General features: G+C 37.1%; 1 protein-coding gene across 8 annotated transcripts in view; it reads left to right on the top strand.

Moving 5' to 3' along the window:
* Positions 1–20,357, top strand: part of LOC129779512 (serine proteinase stubble) — a 90,489-nt gene that overhangs the window by 57,030 nt on the left and 13,102 nt on the right. For all 8 annotated transcript variants that reach the window (XM_055787030.1, XM_055787023.1, XM_055787024.1 and 5 more), the window contains one exon: positions 3,553–3,732. In XM_055787030.1, the coding sequence (XP_055643005.1) occupies positions 3,553–3,732 (180 nt within the window). The remainder of the gene's footprint in view (positions 1–3,552; positions 3,733–20,357) is intronic.

Below are 20,357 nucleotides of genomic sequence, written 5' to 3'. Positions count from 1 at the left end.
GTAGCGAAGCTTTTATTTATTAATTTTTTATTAAGTTCTCCTTCAAAAGTGATTTGAGATGTTCTTCATTGAATTCAGAAGGGGCGTGTCATCAACGTCAAAGTCGCCATTTTTGAACTTTGTAAACCATTTCAAAGTTTTTCAAAATATTTATAGACTATCACATTTTTTAACTAGCAAATACAATTAACATTATCAAGAAGCTTACATTTGATTCCTGGAACGTTCCTCTAGATCCTATTAATACGGAGATATTTTTGTTTTAATCGAAAAATCACCCCTTCGTCTTTGATGATGAATATTTGTTTTAAAAAATATAGCACCGCAAATCGAAAGACAATTTTTAAAACTGTAATAAATTCTGTACAAGGCTTGTTTGTTGCTTTTACAAAAAAATGTTTATTTTTTCATAAATTTTTAAGAACCTCCAAAAACAAGTTTTTTGTAGTGTTTCATAAAATCTCCTGTAATTCCGCAAATATTGCAATAAGTTTTCCAACTTTTTTTAAGCGTTCGATCAACGTGTTTAGTAAATTAAAGTTGCACTTCATCGCAAATTGTACTACAAGTACAAAGTGCTATGCGTACCCTCGGAATTCGATCAACATTTCCATCTAAATTAAGTCAGAGCAAATTTTTACATTGTCAGATTGGAAGCCATTAATCAAACAACTGCAAAACCGCGATAATATCTATAAAAATTATAAGGAGCTATATATATATATATATATATATATATATATATATATATATATATATATATATATATATATATATATATCGTCATGAAATCAAGATCTTTTTTCTTAGTATATAAGTAAACTATAAACCCAGCCTACGAGAGTTATTGTTTACTTATAAAAAAGATCGTAGTTGCATGATGATATATCAATTTCAGTCTAGTTAAATCTTATTATTATTATTATATTTTTATTAAATTGGCCTCGTTAACTACCGTAAATCCCCTCCTCCCAAATATGATATATAATTTAAGGTACGTTCCGAAGGGAACCGTCCTAAGCCCTGTGCATCCAGGAAGGACTTTACATTTGCCGCGCCTGTTATCTTTATCTTATTTTACTGTTATCATGTCTTATTCAGAGTTTATATCCGTGTTCTCTGTGTGCAGATGTGTGTTGACTGTTCCAATACGGTTCCGAATGCGTGTAATGTTCGTTGTGGTGACTTCACTGAAAATCCGGGCGATAGCGAAGAGGATCAACAGAGGAGTAACTGTGAAATTTTCTCAAGATAAGTTACAAATACGGCATATGGAAGAAAAACAAAGGCAACTGCATGATTTCAAACCGGGATTGGAACCGCATTATACAGCTTGGGTAGACCAGAAAGCTCAATGTCTCGGGGATTAAGCATAAATTTGACCTTCCCATATCGATAAGACGTGTATCTCAAATTTTTACGATGATCTGGACATTTGGTTCACACTAAAAAGGTGAACAAACCTTACCTTACCCCAAGGCATGTACAGGCGAGATGGAAAGTTGCCAAACCACGCTTGAACTGGAAATCGGAGTGGGATATTTTTTTCCGATGAAACGAAGTTCAATTTCGATGGTCCTGACAGCTGCGCGTAGCATCGGCATGATCTTCGAAAAAATCCTCAGGTGAAATTGTGCAGGAATTTTGGAGGATGCTCATGATATGGGCCGCTTTCTCAAGAAGAGGAAAGAAGCATATAGCAATAATTTCGATAAAAATGATATAAATGAATTCGGAAACCTATTCGGAGATGCAGAACAGTGTATTGATACCGTTTACCAAGGACGTAATTGACGACAGCTTCATCTTCCAGCAAGATAACGCAGCCTTTCACGTCAACAAGAAGTCTGTGCCATGGTTTCCCGAGAGGAACATTCAGGTTTTGGACTGGTCAGATCGTAGCCCGGGCTAAAATTTGGAACAGTTGGTGGGCCACAGACATGTGTTAGAGATGAGTGGAATAAAAATCCACAAATAATGCTGGATAACCTGTTTGATTCAATGACAAGCTGAATTTCTGAAACCATTTTGAAAAATGGGACACTCAATAGTGAAATTTACTTGATATTCAAATCTCTCATAGAGGCTATGTTTATATTTTAAAAATCTAATTTATTGCATCCAAACAGTTGAAATATATCGGTAATATATTATCGGAATTTCACGCACTGTCTGTTGTTTTCATGCTTACATCTCATTTTAATCCTTTCTCGCGTAATCTGCGGTGACCTATTCATATTCCGCGGATAATCAGGGTTCTACTGTATGTGTACTTTAGGAGAAAAGAGTCTCCCCGAGATGAGGGTGAGCAGAGGAATGAAAATGATAAATCGTATGTAAAAGGATTCTAAGTTCCCTACTAGAAATATTTCATAATATCAAAATTTGTAGATATTTCCGAAATATATTGTTGTTTGGGGTCCTTCTGCATGATTGTTATTAAATGTATATAATAGGAAGATGTCGTGTTTGTCGGGAAACATCGGGAAACAACATAATATGTCGATAGTTTATTTACATTTTTTTCTATTCGAGTCTGAAAAAATTACAAAAATTATGCTTTCTAACGACCAATTTCTAAATTTCAACCAACAAGTTAGAATGCAAAATTCAGGGAAACTGGCTCTAAGCAATAGTTGGACCGTGGAAAATAACTCTTTTTGAGATCGATATGGCTTCTAGATATCGACAGAATAGATAATTCACTATGCGTGTTTAAATGTTGAGTGTTATATTCCAAACTGCTTTGTACATATGTTCTGCATGATATTGCAGGATTGTTAGTTGTTTTTTTTTGTTTGACCATGACAGAAGAAAAACGAATGATAAATTGTTCCAGAAATCAATTACAGCTGTTTGGCGCAATTTTCAATTACAAACACATACGTACCAGCCGCATTGAAACAACAGTTTATGATGAATTTCAAAATAACGGCTAGAAATCGATTATCACACAGATGCACTCGGTTCTGATATTTTTCGTTTGGATGCATGCAAACAAAAGTGTGAATGCCAGACAAACAATTCATTATTGATTGCACAGAGATAATAGAAATTTATGAAAAGTAATGATTGTAATTGGAAACCATTTCGACAACGCCGTTGAGTGGAATTTCAAGATACACGGGTTTGGTCGCTCATCTCCATTTTTTGTTTCGTTGATATCTCGAAATTGTTAAAAAATGCGTGTTTGAATGTTTGAATTGAATTGAATCGACAATAAAGATGTAGTGCTGCCGAGTTTCAAATTGTCCGTATAGCTGTACGCGCTACAAAAATTACAAATGCATTGGTTTAATTTCTGCATTCGACATCGAAATAAGAATTTAATGTCATATTACGTAAACCAACTACTCCCTTCATGATTACTTTTACGCAATGTATAAATGCATAACTCTCATTGACTACTAGCCTTCCGAATTCGTTAACTTGTAAAATACATAAACCAACATTATTCAACCGCATTTTATGGATCATTATGTTCATCTTGTCTCTCGAGCAGCATTAGCAATAAAACCTAACATGATCTCATTTCGCTCCTTCTCATTACAGTGATCCCCCAAACATGCCGCTACAAGGGCCGCAAATTCGAGTGCGGTTTGTCGATCTCGTGCGTGTTGGGCGGCGGGAAACCGGTCGATCTCTGCTCGGGTGGTATGATCTGGTCCTGCTGCATTGATCGGGATCTCCATTCGGACCACGATCCGGAACAGGGCGCTGTACACAATGCCAGTGAGTATCCTTCCAATCATCGGCCCCCCGCAAGGTTAAGTACACCGATAACACACAACCCGAAATCACACTCATACACAGATTATCACACAGATACTTCTGAGTGCTAGGAATGAAAGATGAAACTGATACCCACAGACAGTTCAGGTTGAAGATTTCACTTTTGTGGGTGGGAAAAAAGGCTGCGACAGACGATTGATTGACTTTTTGGATTGGTGGAAAGTAATCTGTCTCGCAATATGCATTTCTCCTTTGGGTGGACAAATGGATGTGAGATAAATGGAGGCGCCTCGGGTTTTCAAAGGGTAGACAAGAATAGAAAACTCTAGACTAATTGCCTGCAATTTGCGATTGGTTTCGCTTTCGGTTTCAGCCCATTTTATACGTGTGTTGCGTTGAATGAAATGTGGGGCAGAGTGATCAGTTAAATTTTTGTCTCATAGCCAATACGAAGCGAAGTTCAATTTGAAAAAGATTAGGGTTGCTTCTCAGTAAAATAATTTTTTTTTTATTTTGTAAAGTTGATCTATTCAAATGTTATTAGTTAATGTCGATGCCGAACCATTTCAATATGTTTAAAAAATAAATTTTAGGTGGGAAGCCCGTATTCACCTACTATTAATGGTGATTTCACACTGTAAGCATTATGTAACCATACTAAAAAACTAAAACTATGACTCTCATAGGTTCCCATCCGGTCAACTGACCAACTTTTCAGTTTGAGTGCACTACTTTAATTCTTTTTCTCGCCCTGTTACACAATTTCGCCAATTGCTACGAAACCATCGGAAGCCAAAACCACGAAACTCCCATTAACTTGAACCGCAAACTTTAAACACAATCCACATTCACTTTTACGTTAACAACCTCATTTCCTGCGTAGCAGTGACTGAAAGGCCCAGTGTTGCTGGGCTCGAAAATATCTGTTTTTATTAAAATTTATTTTCCACCTACAATTATCCACACATTCGTAATCATCATCAATTGAGGAACGTTTATTATTATTCCTCATGTTAATAAGATTGTTTTACCTTTATTTCGCTCAATTTAACGTGTGCGGGAGGGTAACTTTAGCGTTTTACTCGCCCGCCGAGAAAGGAGGAAATAGCGTATGAAAGAAAGCAACCAATTGTCTGGGAAAACTGCGAAAATTTGCAATTGTGACTTGTGTCATTTTTAAGACACACGCCGGTGCAAAGTAGAAATTTCTGTCCCAGTAAACCAATATACATAGCAGTGGAACAACGATTTTTTTGCGCGAAAATATGTCATAATAATGAAACGTCGTCTGGGTTTGCCAAAAACAAAGCGAAAGCAGTTTTCCTTTCGTTTCCCGACACACAGCGCTGTTGACTCGGTCACCGGCAATAATTCGACAAAATTACTATTACCTCATTCAGAGTGCGTCACCCGTTCCGTAGGGTGAACTAATTTGTGAACTTTTGCCCCCGGGGGTGCGGGTTGGGCATCGAAACACTTATGTGAACTGCAGCAGCGAACCATGACCATCCGTGCTTTGACATAAACATCTTTCTCCTAAGAGTGGTTAATTTTTATACATATACCCTATCGTTGGTCACGCATCGGGTGGGAAAAAGATTTTGCGATACCGACTGTATCTTAATTAGACTGCAATTGCAAATAATGGAATGAAACGCTACATAGTATGCATCGGTTCTTAAGCATTCTAATGGGCGAGTTCCAACTCATGAAATAATAGGTATAACAGAGGTCGGATAGGAAACATCTGCATGCTCTGATGTCAACGAACCCATTAACTTTACGTCAAGTGGGAGTCTTCGCTGATTACCTGTGATTCTGAGTAACTAGACTCCCCAAACTATTATTGACTCCTGAAAATTCTTTTCCAAGGTACATACAACAATTCCATCTCATACAATAATCAACAAAAAAGAAAAGAAACATTTATAAAATAATTAATTTATTCAATTCTTATTTTCTTTGAGAGCAATATTTACATTCTTAAAGTTCCGATAGGTTTTCAGTTCATCCAAAAATGCGCAGCAGACGAATCTCATGCCAACTCGTCTTAGTTGGAAGTTGGAAGCACCATCTCAGATTGCAGTGAAACGTGGCTGTGAAGTCGTAGGAAAATTTCCTGACTCCGACTCCCCACAATTATTACTGTCGACTCCGACTCCGACTGCTGAAAAAAAAATGAAATAATTCGACACTAAGTTTCTCATCGGAACGTTTTATTTGCGATTTTTTCTGATTAGACAATAAAAATAAACATCAAAAATTAAAATGCTCGTGAAAACCGAATTACTTGAGTTAAATCTTCCTTCATGGAGTCTCGATGATCTGACTTTACAATTTTAAAAGCAGAGAACAGCATTGGTTTTTGATTTTTGTGATGTGATGTTTTATGCGATTTGCTCGAAATTATGCGATTTTCTTGAACATACGCGATCTGCCTACCGTCACCTCGTTGAGAAGAGATATTCTACGAGTGCTCGTGCGAGTTTGGTTGTGACGAGTGCGCGCCGATGAAGAGGGAATCTTTTTACGCAATTTTCTCGAAAATACGCATTTTTTTTGCGCGCACGCATCAATCGCGTATAAAAAAAGTATTCAGTGTAAATTGAGATGCAGTTATATTTTCTTTTTTTCATGATTCACTCCTGTTGTGCTCCTACTATGATTTCATAAATACAATCCAACGTCAAGCCCCTAATTCGTTATATTGCTGTATGTCTGCAGTGGGTCAAGAAGTGGTGATATAATGCAGGTTTAATTATCGCACTGTATCTGGTTCGAATCTCGATGTTTCTTTTCAAAATGTCTCCAAATTGATTGGTCTCATTTTCCTGACAATGCACAATGGTCCAGGATACATCTCAATTAGCATTTAGAGCTCGACAGTTATTCTCTGGACAAAAATTTTCTTCGACAAAGTTTTTACATACAATAAAGCGCTCATTTTTATGTTATCAAAAATAGGGTGACCAACATTTTCGATGAAATAAAAGAATCTATGTATGTAACCACTTTGTCTTAGAGGATAACTGTCTAGCTCTAAATGCTAATTTCCACTTAATTACATCTGCTGGACCATTGTGCAATGTCCGTAAGCTGAAATCTGACATTATCTGCTCCTGCAGTCTCCAAAATGATAGAGAATCGGACGACACTTGGTTGGGTGTATAGTGGATAGTTTTGCTATTCTACGGTGTTTTTGCAAAGTATTATTCCTATTTAGTTCACATTGATGATCTACAAAATTAACATCAAAGTTTCCTCATAATGAAATAAAATTTTGTTTAATGACTTTAGAATACAGATGTTAAGATGTAGTCTGTACGAAAAAATTAGAAGACGAAATAAATAAATAAATAAATAAATATTTTGATTTTATTGGGTCACTTAACTGAAAGACGAATTACCGACTCCAAGGTATTTTTTTCCGATTCCGACCACGACTCCTAATATAATGAAATTCCGTCAAATTCCGACTCCATAGCCCCAGTGTTACCACAGGTACAGATTTATCTGGAAAGGTACAGAAAATTTTGAACATTAAAATAATAATTTGGTAATAACAAAAATTTCTAACTTAAAAACAATAATTTTCTATTTAAATTTATATTGGAAAACAATATTTTAAAAATTCTCTCTTCGCTCAAAAACGCATTTTTTTAAATTTTTCAATAAATGTATATATGAATAGTACATGTAATAACCAACAAGTCGTCTATACATCGAAAGATGGTCACTTTTACAGGGAAAATATTTTTCTAGCAAGTTTTATATGTTTTCTTTGTATCCGAGACACGACCGTTTGGGACGTACGACTACGCAATTTTTTTTTTTGGAATTTGTTGGTCATTTCGGAAAAAGGAAAATTGCCTATAATGATTTTTTTCACATTCCTCGTCAGGACACACTCGTTAGTTGGCAGCGCATGTGGAGTGAAGATGAGTTCGGTCGTTGGTTACACACGATTATCCCTAAGGTCTCGACGAGTGCATGGTTCAAGGGATAGAATGTAGGTCGTGATTTCATTCGCGTGATATCTCGGCTTATATCCAATCACTACAACCTAAACGCGCATCTCTATCGCATTGGGCTCGCAGCAAACAATCTTTGTGATTGTGGCGATGGCTACCACGACATCGAGCATGTTGTCTGGTCGTGTATCCGGTTCCATGCTGCTCGCTCTCAGCTCTCTAGAGCACTGAGAGCAAAAGGCAGACAATCGGATATCCCCGTCCGGGATATCTTAGGTAGCCGGGATCCTGATCTTCTGCTTCATCTATACCTGTTCCTCAGAAACGCCGATGTCAACGTTTAATGATGTTTCCTTCGTTGTGTCCCCGTTTCATATCCCTCCTATCCGATCGATAAACTTTTACTTAGTCGCGGCAATACATACACACACTCTTTACAGATGCACGGGCCAAAGGTTGTGCAGTCCACTGATCATTCAACAAGAGCCAAAGGTTGTACCGCTCATGACAACTCTACACGAGCTGATGATTGCGCCGGCTAGTGACCATTCTATCCTGGATTCCTCGAGTCGAGAAAGACGCACCACGCTAGATATGGGGTACAGACTAGGGAGCGTTGCTGATTAATGGTCAGCTGCATCCCAATATCCCAATAGGAAGTAGCCCGTGTCGGGCACACGTATAGAGCATCGAAGACTGCAACATACCAATTATGAGAACACTTGTAATACTAACCTCGAGCCAACCGCGAGTAATCGGTTACATATTACTAACATAGTTGTAAGACAAAAATTGTCAAAATATTGGACTCCCGGCCCCATCAGGCTAACGCCACATGTGCCTTAATAAAAAAATATATTTTGGAAAAAAAAAAAAAAATCATTTCTGATATCATTTCAGAATACGTCGAAATTTATTTCTATTCAGAGGTGTCTTCCGTGCATCGCCATTCAACAAGCATCAAACACGCGTCTAATAGATGTACACAGTTGCAGCGATAAACTTCAAGTGAAATATTCGCTAGAGTTCACAGCTCGAAGGGGAACATAAAACACTAAACGACCAGAATCAGCGACCTTTGTTGTTTCGGGCAAAGAAAGATTCTGAGGATTCTCCTCAGAGGAGATGCAATACTTATACGCTAGTGACAGCTTACTTACTTCGTAAATATTCTCTTTTCGCTATCCCCCTTCGTTGTTTCTATTCTTCTTCTTCTTTTTTCCTTTGTTTACGGAGACTTTAAATCCTACGATTCATTCGTCTCCGACTGTTTCTATTCTAGCGGTTGCATAAATTGCTCGTTATTGACAGCACTGTTCGGAAAAGTACACAAATAGACTGAACGAATGTATGGTGATATGGGAATGCTTCCAATTTTCATCAATTTAAACCATAGACAGACTAGAGGATTGTGATATCAAACAAACCTTAGAAAATTTCCGATTCGATTGGTATGCAAATCGTTGAAATCCGTTCGCAGCATGAATAGTTATTAACATTAACTTTATTTCATAAAAAGTTGACCTGTTTTCTGATTTGGCCCCCCCTAATGTAAGACGTAGTTCTACGTCAAAAGTCCAGATAGCGATAAAGTGTATTCGAAATTTGGAGATATCTATGTAAATAAAAATGATTTGGTGTCCGTTCCTCACAATTTAACTCGAAAACGGAGAATCGGATTTAAACAGTCAGTATCAAGTTTGATGCGTCTTAAGGCAGTCTAGAAATTTGAAAAAGATATTTTTTTCGTAATATTTCTGAAGCTTAGGCATTCAAGAATATACCCTAGAAAGAACTTTTCGAAAGTCCTGTTATTTACCGAGCAATAGTTATCTTAGTATCTAACCATGTACGGCCATAACAATGAACTTCAAGAGCGTTTTTCTCGGAACAAGATTTTTCACACGGACGACCACGATGGCTCAAGTTCTACTGAACCGATTCATGTTGAATTTATATAAACATAACTGCGTTATGCATTTCTCCATCGTATAAACCAATAAAAAAATATTTTTTTTCAAATTTTACTATTTTAAAAAACTCGGGAAACTTAAGAAAAAACCTTTTAAACGGCATTATTCTCTTCAAACAGCCGTCATTTTGACAAAAAAAAACATGTTTTGACGTGACCGTGGTTCATGCAACAGCGGCATCTTTACTGATTCTGAATCTGCTAGAATAGTGTACGCCATGGCACAATTTTTTTTGAACCCCTGTTAGCTGATGAAGAACTTGTAGCTGTTCTAATTATTCTAATATTATTTTTCTGGTTCAAATTTTGTTTTCGTGGTGAAGGATAGATAAACAAATAATGGATACCAAAAATACTCTTTGTTTTGTTTTTACGGAGCTCGAAAAAAACGTTCGAACATCGTGTCTCTACACTAGAATACTTCCTTAACCTGCGTCGGGTTCAAATGTAAAAAAAATAAATCATATACCGTTCTGAATCATATTTCGGACGCTTAAGGCATATGATACAGAAAATAGCACAGGTATTATTCGGTTGATATTTTCAATAAATTAGTTCGATATGCTTTTGAGCTTTATGCTTTGGTACTTATTTGATTGAAAACATAAAAAATCATCGAATAAAATGCTTTTCGAATCAAGCGAATAAAAATCAATCTTCGGACACCATTTATAAAAAAAATCAAATTTCGGACACTTTATTTTGTAATTTTTTGAACGAAAATTACATTACACTTGGTTATATTTTATAGTCAACTGCGAAACACTTACCAAGCAATCACAGTAACCTGATAACGATGATGAGAAATGATGAAACACGAGAGTAATTTCAATATTGATGAAGGGGTAAATTCTACGTGCTCACGATAAGCAAACGTCAAACACAAACGAGAATGAGTGGATTTTGGATTTTGGATGGATTTTTCCCTACTATGTAATAATTCAAATGTAATTATCAAATGAAGTGATAGTGAAACCAAGGGATTACTCTAAAGAAGCAATTGTGATATTAATTTTATAGGTATATCATCAGTGCGTCAAGTATTTTAAGATATTAGAACATAGTGTCCGAAATATGATGTTGTCCGAAATATGATTCAGAACGGAACCGTGAATATAGATCGTGTACAGAAAAATAATTTCTATGAGAACTTGAGCGTTCGAAATAATAATAAAGCAAAATATCAATTGTTGGGGGTATGAAAATCGCCGGGTCAGCTAGATCTTAAAATATAAACTTTTGTCGAAGACGTCAACATGCTATCTTTATAATTTCTGGAATTTATCGCATTTTTATATGTAAACTCCTGAAAAAATAATGTTCTACTCATACCAAAATTTTTATCGATGCCGTGATCTGGTGTCATCTCGTAATCTGTCGTGATCTGGTGTCATCTTGAAAAAAAAATTTTGGCCGAAATCGACCTTTTGGGACAGAGCCTGAGTGGCAATGAAGGTGTAGGAAAAAATCAGCTTAATCGGATATAATTTAGAGGTGCATCAAAGCACTCAAAGTTTTGATTTTTTGACCACTTAGGCTAAGTCCGTACTTTATTTCATAAAATCGTGACCTGTTTTCTGATTTGGCACCCTCAATGTAAGACGTAGTCCTACGTCAAAAGTCCAGATAGCGATAAAGGGTATTCGAAATTTGGAGATATCTATGTAAATAAAAATGATTTGGTGTCCGTTCCTCACAATTTAACTCGAAAACGGAGAATCGGATTTAAACAGTCAGTATCAAGTTTGATGCGTCTTAAGGCAGTCTAGAAATTTGAAAAAGATATTTTTTTTTCGTGATATTTCTGAAGCTTAGGCATTCAAGAATATACCCTAGAAATAACTTTTCGAAAGTCCTGTTATTTACCGAGCAATAGTTATCTTAGTATCTAACCATGTACGGCCATAACAATGAACTTCAAAAGCGTTTTTCTCGGAACAAGATTTTTCACACGGACGACCACGATGTCTCAAGTTCTACTGAACCGATTCATGTTGAATTTATATAAACACAACTGCGTTATGCATTTCTCCATCGTATGAACCAATTTTTTTCGATGCCGTGATCTGGTGTCATCTCGTAATCTGTCGTGATCTGGTGTCATCTCGAAAAAAAAAATTTGGCCGACATCGACCTTTTGGGACAGAGCCTGAGTGGCAATGAAGGTGTAGGAAAAAATCAGCTTAATCGGATATAAATTAGAGGTGCATCAAAGCACTCAAAGTTTTGATTTTTTGACCACTTAGGCTAAGTCCGTAAAGCTTGATCTTCAGCCAATCTTTTTTCGACATCACACCAGATCTCGACTTTTCATGCTGTTAAGGAATAGGTCAACTATACATTCCGTACCCTAAATAATTTGCTCTCGCTTACAAATCGATCGCGCAGATAAAAATCTCTAAACCTAATTTGCATATAGCACAAAGCAGATAATAGGTTTCTAATCCCTATTGTCTCTAAGCCGATAGACGGATGGATAAAATAGGATGCTACGATAGCTTCAGCCTCATTAGCCACATACAGATCAGCGACTACGCTTCGTACATTATATCGTGGAGAAAATAGAATATCGAGCTGAGTAATTTGTATAGTTTCGTTTCGACTACTTATTCGCGCCAATAGTGTCCCGTCCACAATCCGGAGAACCAGCTAACTCATATAGTCTCCTACATTTTTATGGTCCTTCGAACCGGATTAGTGGCCAAAACTGGCAAAAGTAAACTATTGGAGTGCGAATATCACCGGATTTCTACATCAGCCTCAGTGTGCGGGAGTTTCATCGGCGTCAATTGGTACATCGACGATTGCGGATTCACCTACAGAGTGGATAACTTCTGCACACATCAAAATCGAATTTCGACGATTAATTTCAACATGGAGCAGTTAGCCGTGGCAAACGGATTTTTATCATCCTCCATCGCTTAAGGATAGCGTAGCGCTGGTGACATCGTGAGTTTATTCACAAAAGCAAGGTGCGAATCGAAATAAAGCGGTAATGTGCATGAGAGTTTAAATTGATAGATAATTGAAAGTTGATTAGTGATTTCATACAAAATTTGGTAAATTGTTAATCTGAGTGGGTTAGTGACCTAGATAACGAATAGGGAACAAAATGGCGTCGTTGCGGGAGCTGACCAAAATTGAGCATGGTTTCATCGATTCACTTGTAAACCTACAAGATTTCGTGAATAATTTTGAGGATTTGCGTGACCAAGTAAAAATAGATTCACGTTTGGAACATCTAGAAACATTGTACACAAAATTTCTCGACAATCGTGCCAAGATCGAAGCAAGACAAGAACAAGATTTAAGCTTCGTTGGTCAAACAAAGGATGAAAAAGAATACGAAGTGATCAAAGCGGCAGAGTTATCCAATAGAAAAACGCGAATTGATTTCGAAAACACATATTTTGATCTCAAGGATTTTTTCCTTTCTCGACGAACAAAACCGACAGCTGTGACTGACCTTTCCACTCCGCCTTTCCATTCTCCTGCATCCCGTGTTCATCTACCGGTCTTCCAAATCCCTCTCTTTGACGGTAACGTGAAGGATTGGCTTAGTTTTCGAGATACTTTCCAGAGTATGATAGATAAAGATATATCCCTTACTCCAGTCGATAAATTCAACTACCTCCTCTCAGTACTGACCAAAGAGGCAAGAACGCTAGTGGATTCAATCGAGGTGACTGCAGCAAATTATGAGATCGCTTGGAAAATGCTACAGGAACGATTCGAGAATAAGAAGATTATTGCTCGGACACTTATGGATGGTTTTTTGGATGCTGAACCTATTAAACGAGAATCTTACGATTCATTAGTGATGTTGATCGACTCATACGAACGCAACCTCCTCCAACTACAAAAACTCGAGTTGGACACTGACGGTTGGTCTCATATTATTGCACATTTACTGTACAAACGTTTGGATACTGAAACACAAAGGCACTGGGAACGTTATCACAGTTCTCGTGATGTACCGCAGTATGGAAGTTTATTGAAATTTCTTCGTGACCACTTAGCTACTCTACAGCCTTTAGCATCAGTAAAGGCTCGTGAACAAACCACACGACAAGATGTTTACAAACTACCAACGAAACATAATTTCGGATCGACACTTGCAACTATAGCCACACAGGGTAATTCCTGTCCGATATGTCAACAACCTTATCACTCTCCCTTCAAATGCGAATCCTTTCTCAGGTTGACTCCTATCCAAAGGTTTGAATTCACAAAGAGGATTGGTCTTTGTTTGAATTGCCTCTCCTCTTCCCATATGGTAAAGGCTTGTCCGAGTTCAGCTTGTCGCGTTTGTGGACGAAAGCACCATACAATGCTGCACATGCGCTCAACTAATAGTGTTTCCAACCAGGAAGAAGAAATCACTTCGTCGCAGTACACTCTACCCACAACCCCTCAACATCTGCCCTCATCGAACGCTACAATCGCAACACTCATCTCTAAGTCAAAATCGCAAACCTTCGCTTATAAATCAGTGCCGCCTATCGTTTTGCAACCACTCCAAGTGGGAACTCACGCACCGAATACTTTACCTGAAAATGCATCGTCTCGTGGAAATGTTGTACTTCTGTCTACAGCAATAATTAAAATAGCGGATTCACATGGTAACATTCAGTTGGCTCGCGCATTACTAGACAGCTGTTCTGAACGAAATTTACTTAGCGCACGGATAGCACGAAAACTTTTTCTTCGTCAACAAAAAGATCCTCTCACTCTTCAGGGAGTTGGCTCAAGCGTGGCAGATTCAAAGCATTCTGCCATGGCAAAGGTTTTATCTAGCTACTCCAACTACTCAGTGGATCTGAAGTTCCATATTTTGAATGAATTCAAACCAATTGTTTCCTCGATTCATATATTGACTGCTAACTGGAATATACCAGCATCCGTGGTCCTAGCGGATCCACGCTTCTTCGAACCCAGCAATATCGACGTAATACTAGGAGCTGAAATGTATCACCGTCTTCTACTTCACGGTTTTATTGAGCTTGGTGCAAATTTACCCATCTTGAAAGAGACCGTCTTCGGATGGATTGTTTCTGGAAAATGTATCAACACCATCTACAATCGTTCCGTTGTCTCTCAGTTCTGCAGCGAGGTTAATTCAGAAAAACAAATGCGTTCGCAGAATATCAAATCATATCATTCTAACGATAACACTTCTGTACACGATCATCAGTGTATTTTTGAAACCGCCACACGAAGCACTACCAGCAGATACGTCGCATCCTTACCAAAGACAGAAACAGTATCAAACAAATTGAAAGAGTCACAAGAAATTGTCTTACAACAACCTGAACATCGCTCGCTTCCTAATCAAGAATTGATCACATCGTACACAACCGTTTTTTGGAAAAACACCGAATTAGAACACATCGATCCAGAAACAGATTTGTTATATCTCGATATTCAGCCGGACTCAATGTCGCATCCTCGTTATATGCAGTCAGAAAACTCAACCACTAAGCTTGATTCTCATGCTTTATATGGGCTTCATACCGTTCGATATGTGACCGCAAGTGGTTCATTTTCCGCTACCCGTTGCATCCGTCAACTAGCTATGGAAAAGGCAGATTTTTATTCCACACCCTGTAGAAATCTTCATATCGACGTCTTGCTTTGTAGAATCGTATCAGAGCATGAAGCCATCCAATTTCATAGAAAGTTGCACAAATGGGCATCAAACAGCGTACATAGATTAAAGAACTTTACAGTCGGACTCAAAGATAATCGCAAAATTTATGGATTAAACTCATCGTCAATCAGGAATCTAGGTCGATTGAGGCAGCCAGCAAATGAGGTTTTTTGGCCTGAAATACCAACTTGGAATCATCTAGCAATCACCAAACATCTTGAATTCTCCGCCACAGCCTGCGTTTTAGATCTATTTCCGTCACCTAACCTGAAGGAAAGCACATTTCAAGCTTTTGGCCTTCCAAACAACGCTTGCATCAACGATGATAAGAAACAAGAAATATTGTTCGAACATAATCATCATCTAAAATTTCTGATAGCTCGGCCGACATGGTTTCTACACGCCGGACTTCGATTGTCATACGCAGCAAGTCGTACAAATTTTTGGCCTCTTTGTATTCGCAATATCGCCCGCTATGTCGTGCACACCAGCATCACATCCTTTCGCAGCAAACGACAACCTACCGTAAAAATAAAAGCCGACCTTCCGTCATCATATGTCAACCCGGAATACAAGTGTCGTAGTTTTCGAATCATCCTATTCACCACCGCTGACCTGAGACAATATCGTCATTGGCATGATGTTGGCCAAGAAGGATCATCGACCTCTGATGAAATATCCCAGCGGACGTACCGTAGAATACATCATCGGCATCAACGGCTGTATACTCGAAGTCAACATCCAGACAACCGATGGAGTCTTCATGCTAGCTTTTACGCGCATCTGTATTCTCCCCATTATGTACAATCATCAGCTCCAAGCAGTTTCATCATAGATCCAGGTGTTCGCGGATCCAGAAAACAAAGCATTGTTGGATGGGAGAGGGTCTAATGACCCTCTCACATGTTAAGTATCAGTGTTCCATTCACCATATCTTAATCTTGTCTCGACCTAAAATACTGTAAATTGGCAGACCACGAGACGTATTCACCTACCGACGAATCCACATCCGACTTGGCATCTCCAATGAAGATAACCCGTGCAGGGTAATTCACGCACTCTTGTTCGCTGGAAAAATGAACCGATCCCGATATTTCAACCCGCAGCCGTTGGAAAAAGAGCTTTGTTTCATCGAGTAACTAATTTATAAAACCTTGAAAATAACGTGGATAGTTACAGTTCGCACCACTGTTAGTTCTTACGAAATAATTCTACTGCAGTATAAAACAGAAGTATAGCTAGTTATAGATAGCCACCACCATTGATTGGTATGAAGTAATTGTATTGAAATAGAATTTCAATGGTGGGCGGTATGTTAAGGAATAGGTCAACTATACATTCCGTACCCTAAATAATTTGCTCTCGCTTACAAATCGATCGCGCAGATAAAAATCTCTAAACCTAATTTGCATATAGCACAAAGCAGATAATAGGTTTCTAATCCCTATTGTCTCTAAGCCGATAGACGGATGGATAAAATAGGATGCTACGATAGCTTCAGCCTCATTAGCCACATACAGATCAGCGACTACGCTTCGTACATTATATCGTGGAGAAAATAGAATATCGAGCTGAGTAATTTGTATAGTTTCGTTTCGACTACTTATTCGCGCCAATAGTGTCCCGTCCACAATCCGGAGAACCAGCTAACTCATATAGTCTCCTACACATGCATTTTGAAGTCATTTGGTATCGAAAACATTTTTTCGATTTTCTTAATTTCATTTTTCCCCTTGGAAGATTTTCGAGGGTCAAAAATTAAGACTTTTGAGCATTTTGAGGCACCATTTTTTTGGGTATACCACAAATGTAAACCAGAAAAAGGGAAGTGGGAGATCAAAATAACTTATAATATTGATCAGTATATGAATTTGTAAAAAGTCATAACATTATTAAAAAAAAATAAAAATAAAAAAAAGTCAATACAGAATCTGACGAACAAATTATGTATCCGGTCATTTTGACCGGTTGCTAGTTCTAGTGTTAATTTCCAAAACAAGTTTTCAACGTTTTTTTTTAGTTTGATTGATATTTTTTTAATAAGAGCATACACAATTTCCTATATTTTATTAGGGGGGCCAAAAATTAGTAGATCCTATTGTTGTTGAGTCAGATTTTTTTTTTAATTTTGAGTTTTTTTCTTTTTTTTTTTTGAAAAATTTTAACTACAAACAGCAAAACCTACAATATTTTGGTCATGAATGAAATAAAGGAAATTGTTCAGACTTTCATTAAAAAAAACTTAGAGAAACAAATTGAAAAAAAAAGTTAGTGAATATAAAAATTTATTTTCCTCAAAAAATTATTTTTCCAAATTCTGAACGAAATGCATATGAATATTACATGCAATTCTCAACAAGGCATATTCTTAACATGTTTGTAAATAGAGAAAAGAACATTTATAGTAATTTTTCAAGAAAAACATGAAAAAATTGAAAAATTCTTTCCCTATAACAGTTGCCTTCCGATATATTGGTGACAATTGTCCATATTGTGTTTATTTTTATAAATTGTATAGGTCTTACTGTTTCTGAGTCAGCTTTTAATTTTGAGTTTTTTTTTCTGTAACTTGTAACTTGTAACTAAAAACTGTAGACATGCAAATATTTGGTCAGAGAAAGAAATATATTCTAAAAAACTTTTTTTTTAAATTCTGAACGAAAATTACATGAATAGTCCAAGCAATTATCAACAAGTCAGCCATACATCAGTAGAACAGCACTTTTACAGGGAAAAGTGTTTTTCCAACAACAACTTTTTTCATATTTTCTTTCAAAAATTACTATTAATGTCCTACTCGTAACATTTTAGTGTGTAAATTATCGCGATTGACATATTCTGCAACTTTTTTCTATTTAAAAACACGTCAAACGTGAATTTAAGCGCAAAAGTAAAACAATATTGTTCAGAAGTTTCCATACAAAAATACTCCAGAAACTATATGAATGACTTGTTGGTAATTCTATGGGCCATTCAAAAATCTTTTATGAGGATTTAAAAAAAAATTTTGGGAAAAATAAATTTCAATTTTGATTTTTTTTTATTTTTGGTATATTTTTACGAAAAATTTCCTACATTTTTTTATTTGATCAAAGTTTTGTAGGTATTAAAGTTTTTGGGTTGGAAATATTTGTAAAAATATTAGGAAAAAAAACGTTGACCCTTTTCAAAAAGTAATCTAATTCATTTTTTGGAGATGCAAAGTTGGTTAAATGACCAATGTCTTCACATCCACGAAGCTTCGTTGCAATCTGAGGTCAGTCAAGTTGGCATTAAATTCGTCAGCAGTATCGTAATGCATTGAACTCTGGATACTTAAGCGCTTACGAAGATAACTTCAACTATTGAAAAATATGGACATATCATGAAAAATTACCGTTCCTATAGAATTGAAAGGCATTAGAAGTTATGAATCGCAGGATTCCACAAAATCTTGTTATATTTGTTCTAAAATTGTAAATTTGTTCAATGTGGCGTGATGTTAAATCCGGACACTTTTTCATGATTTGAATTCAGGACACATTTTGTCAGGAGCATTTCTTTGAGAGAAATGAGATATTGATTGTTGTGGAGCTTATTATTTTATTTTTAAAATGTTAAACCAAACACCGGTAGTAATCAAGTTTATTTTGTGATTATTATTTTATGAACTATTTATGAACTATTTTATACTCTTATACAAGTTCTTCAATATGAAATTTCATCGTAAGCTTTTGATTCATCCGGATTTGAAATCATCTTCTGAATGTGCTTTTTATTCCGGACATGGGTTTGTAAAATATAAACAATTGTTTTGATTTTTGCCATTTTTTGTTAACGGCTATGTACAATGCTTGACATTACACTAAATTGATACAATAATAACTATCAGTCACATCAATTCAACACGCAAAAGATGTTATAGTTTTGGTATGATATTGAAAATATTGAAAAAGTGTCCGGATTAAAAAGCCGTCGATTAATTCAGGACTCTTCTGTTCAAAACTGAAAAGATTACACTATGCGATTAAGAATGAATTACCAGAATTGATCAACAGAGAAGATGTTCTCTTCCACCACTACAACGCGAGACCACACAAATCTGTGATAACACGACAAAAATTGAATGATCTTGGTTGGGAAATTAACTTGGTAAAACCAGTTGACTACGGTGCTGACAACCATTTCTTCGAGAAAAAAACGTGCAATGCCACTGAAAACATTAAAAAACATGTATCGTCAATTCGCCCCAGTTATTTCCCACTCTAAGTTTGAAACAATTTTGAGTGATCATCAATTCTCACTTCCCAATGTATAATTAAATCCAAAACAAGAAAAAATGAGTGAGGAGGTACCATTTTGGAGATCGAGTGTTACCTGATACCGGCAGAGCGTGAACCTCACTTTGCATTAGGTTTCTCATTGTTAAGTGATGACAGCTTAGGGCCGCTGAGCAGCCTTGCGCCCTCCTAGCGTAGATTACTACCTTTGGTTTAGGCAACAACACCTTCAGCTACAGCCGAACGAGCTAGGGTCGTTTCGTGTCGGCACTGTCAAACCATAATTTCGAGAAGATTACCAGCGCAGGGAGCAACTTTCATTGCCATGGCTGTGTTTTCTCCACCCATCTGCAACATTAACGATGGTAAACGGTTCATCATTGGGCGGAGGGTCGTACCGCTTAACGGTGCTGAATATGACAATCGGTGCATGAATGGGGCTGCAGATGGGGTAACAAAATCAGTCTGCGGCGGATGAAGCAATCATGATCGTTTACGCCCGCCGACAAGCGACAAACACCAGTGACGAGTAAATACAGAAATGGTTAACCCCCATACTGACGAGTGTGAATGTGAACAATGGTTATGATGTTATATTTCCTTACGCAATTAAGTACCTTCAAGTACCCATTTTGGCAAGTTAGTACTGTTTCGAGACTCGGCAATTCGCGTGGAAAAGTGTGTTCATTAATGGTGGAAAAAAGAAATGAAGAAGCACTCTGTGTTTATCGACGTTTGGTGAATATTGTGTCTTCCACGATTCTGGTTCCTCA

This window comes from Toxorhynchites rutilus, chromosome 3, assembly GCF_029784135.1.
Source record: "Toxorhynchites rutilus septentrionalis strain SRP chromosome 3, ASM2978413v1, whole genome shotgun sequence".
NCBI classification, from domain to species: domain Eukaryota; kingdom Metazoa; phylum Arthropoda; class Insecta; order Diptera; family Culicidae; genus Toxorhynchites; species Toxorhynchites rutilus.
Note: the sequence above shows the minus strand (reverse complement) of the source record. Positions and strands in the feature narration are given on the sequence as shown.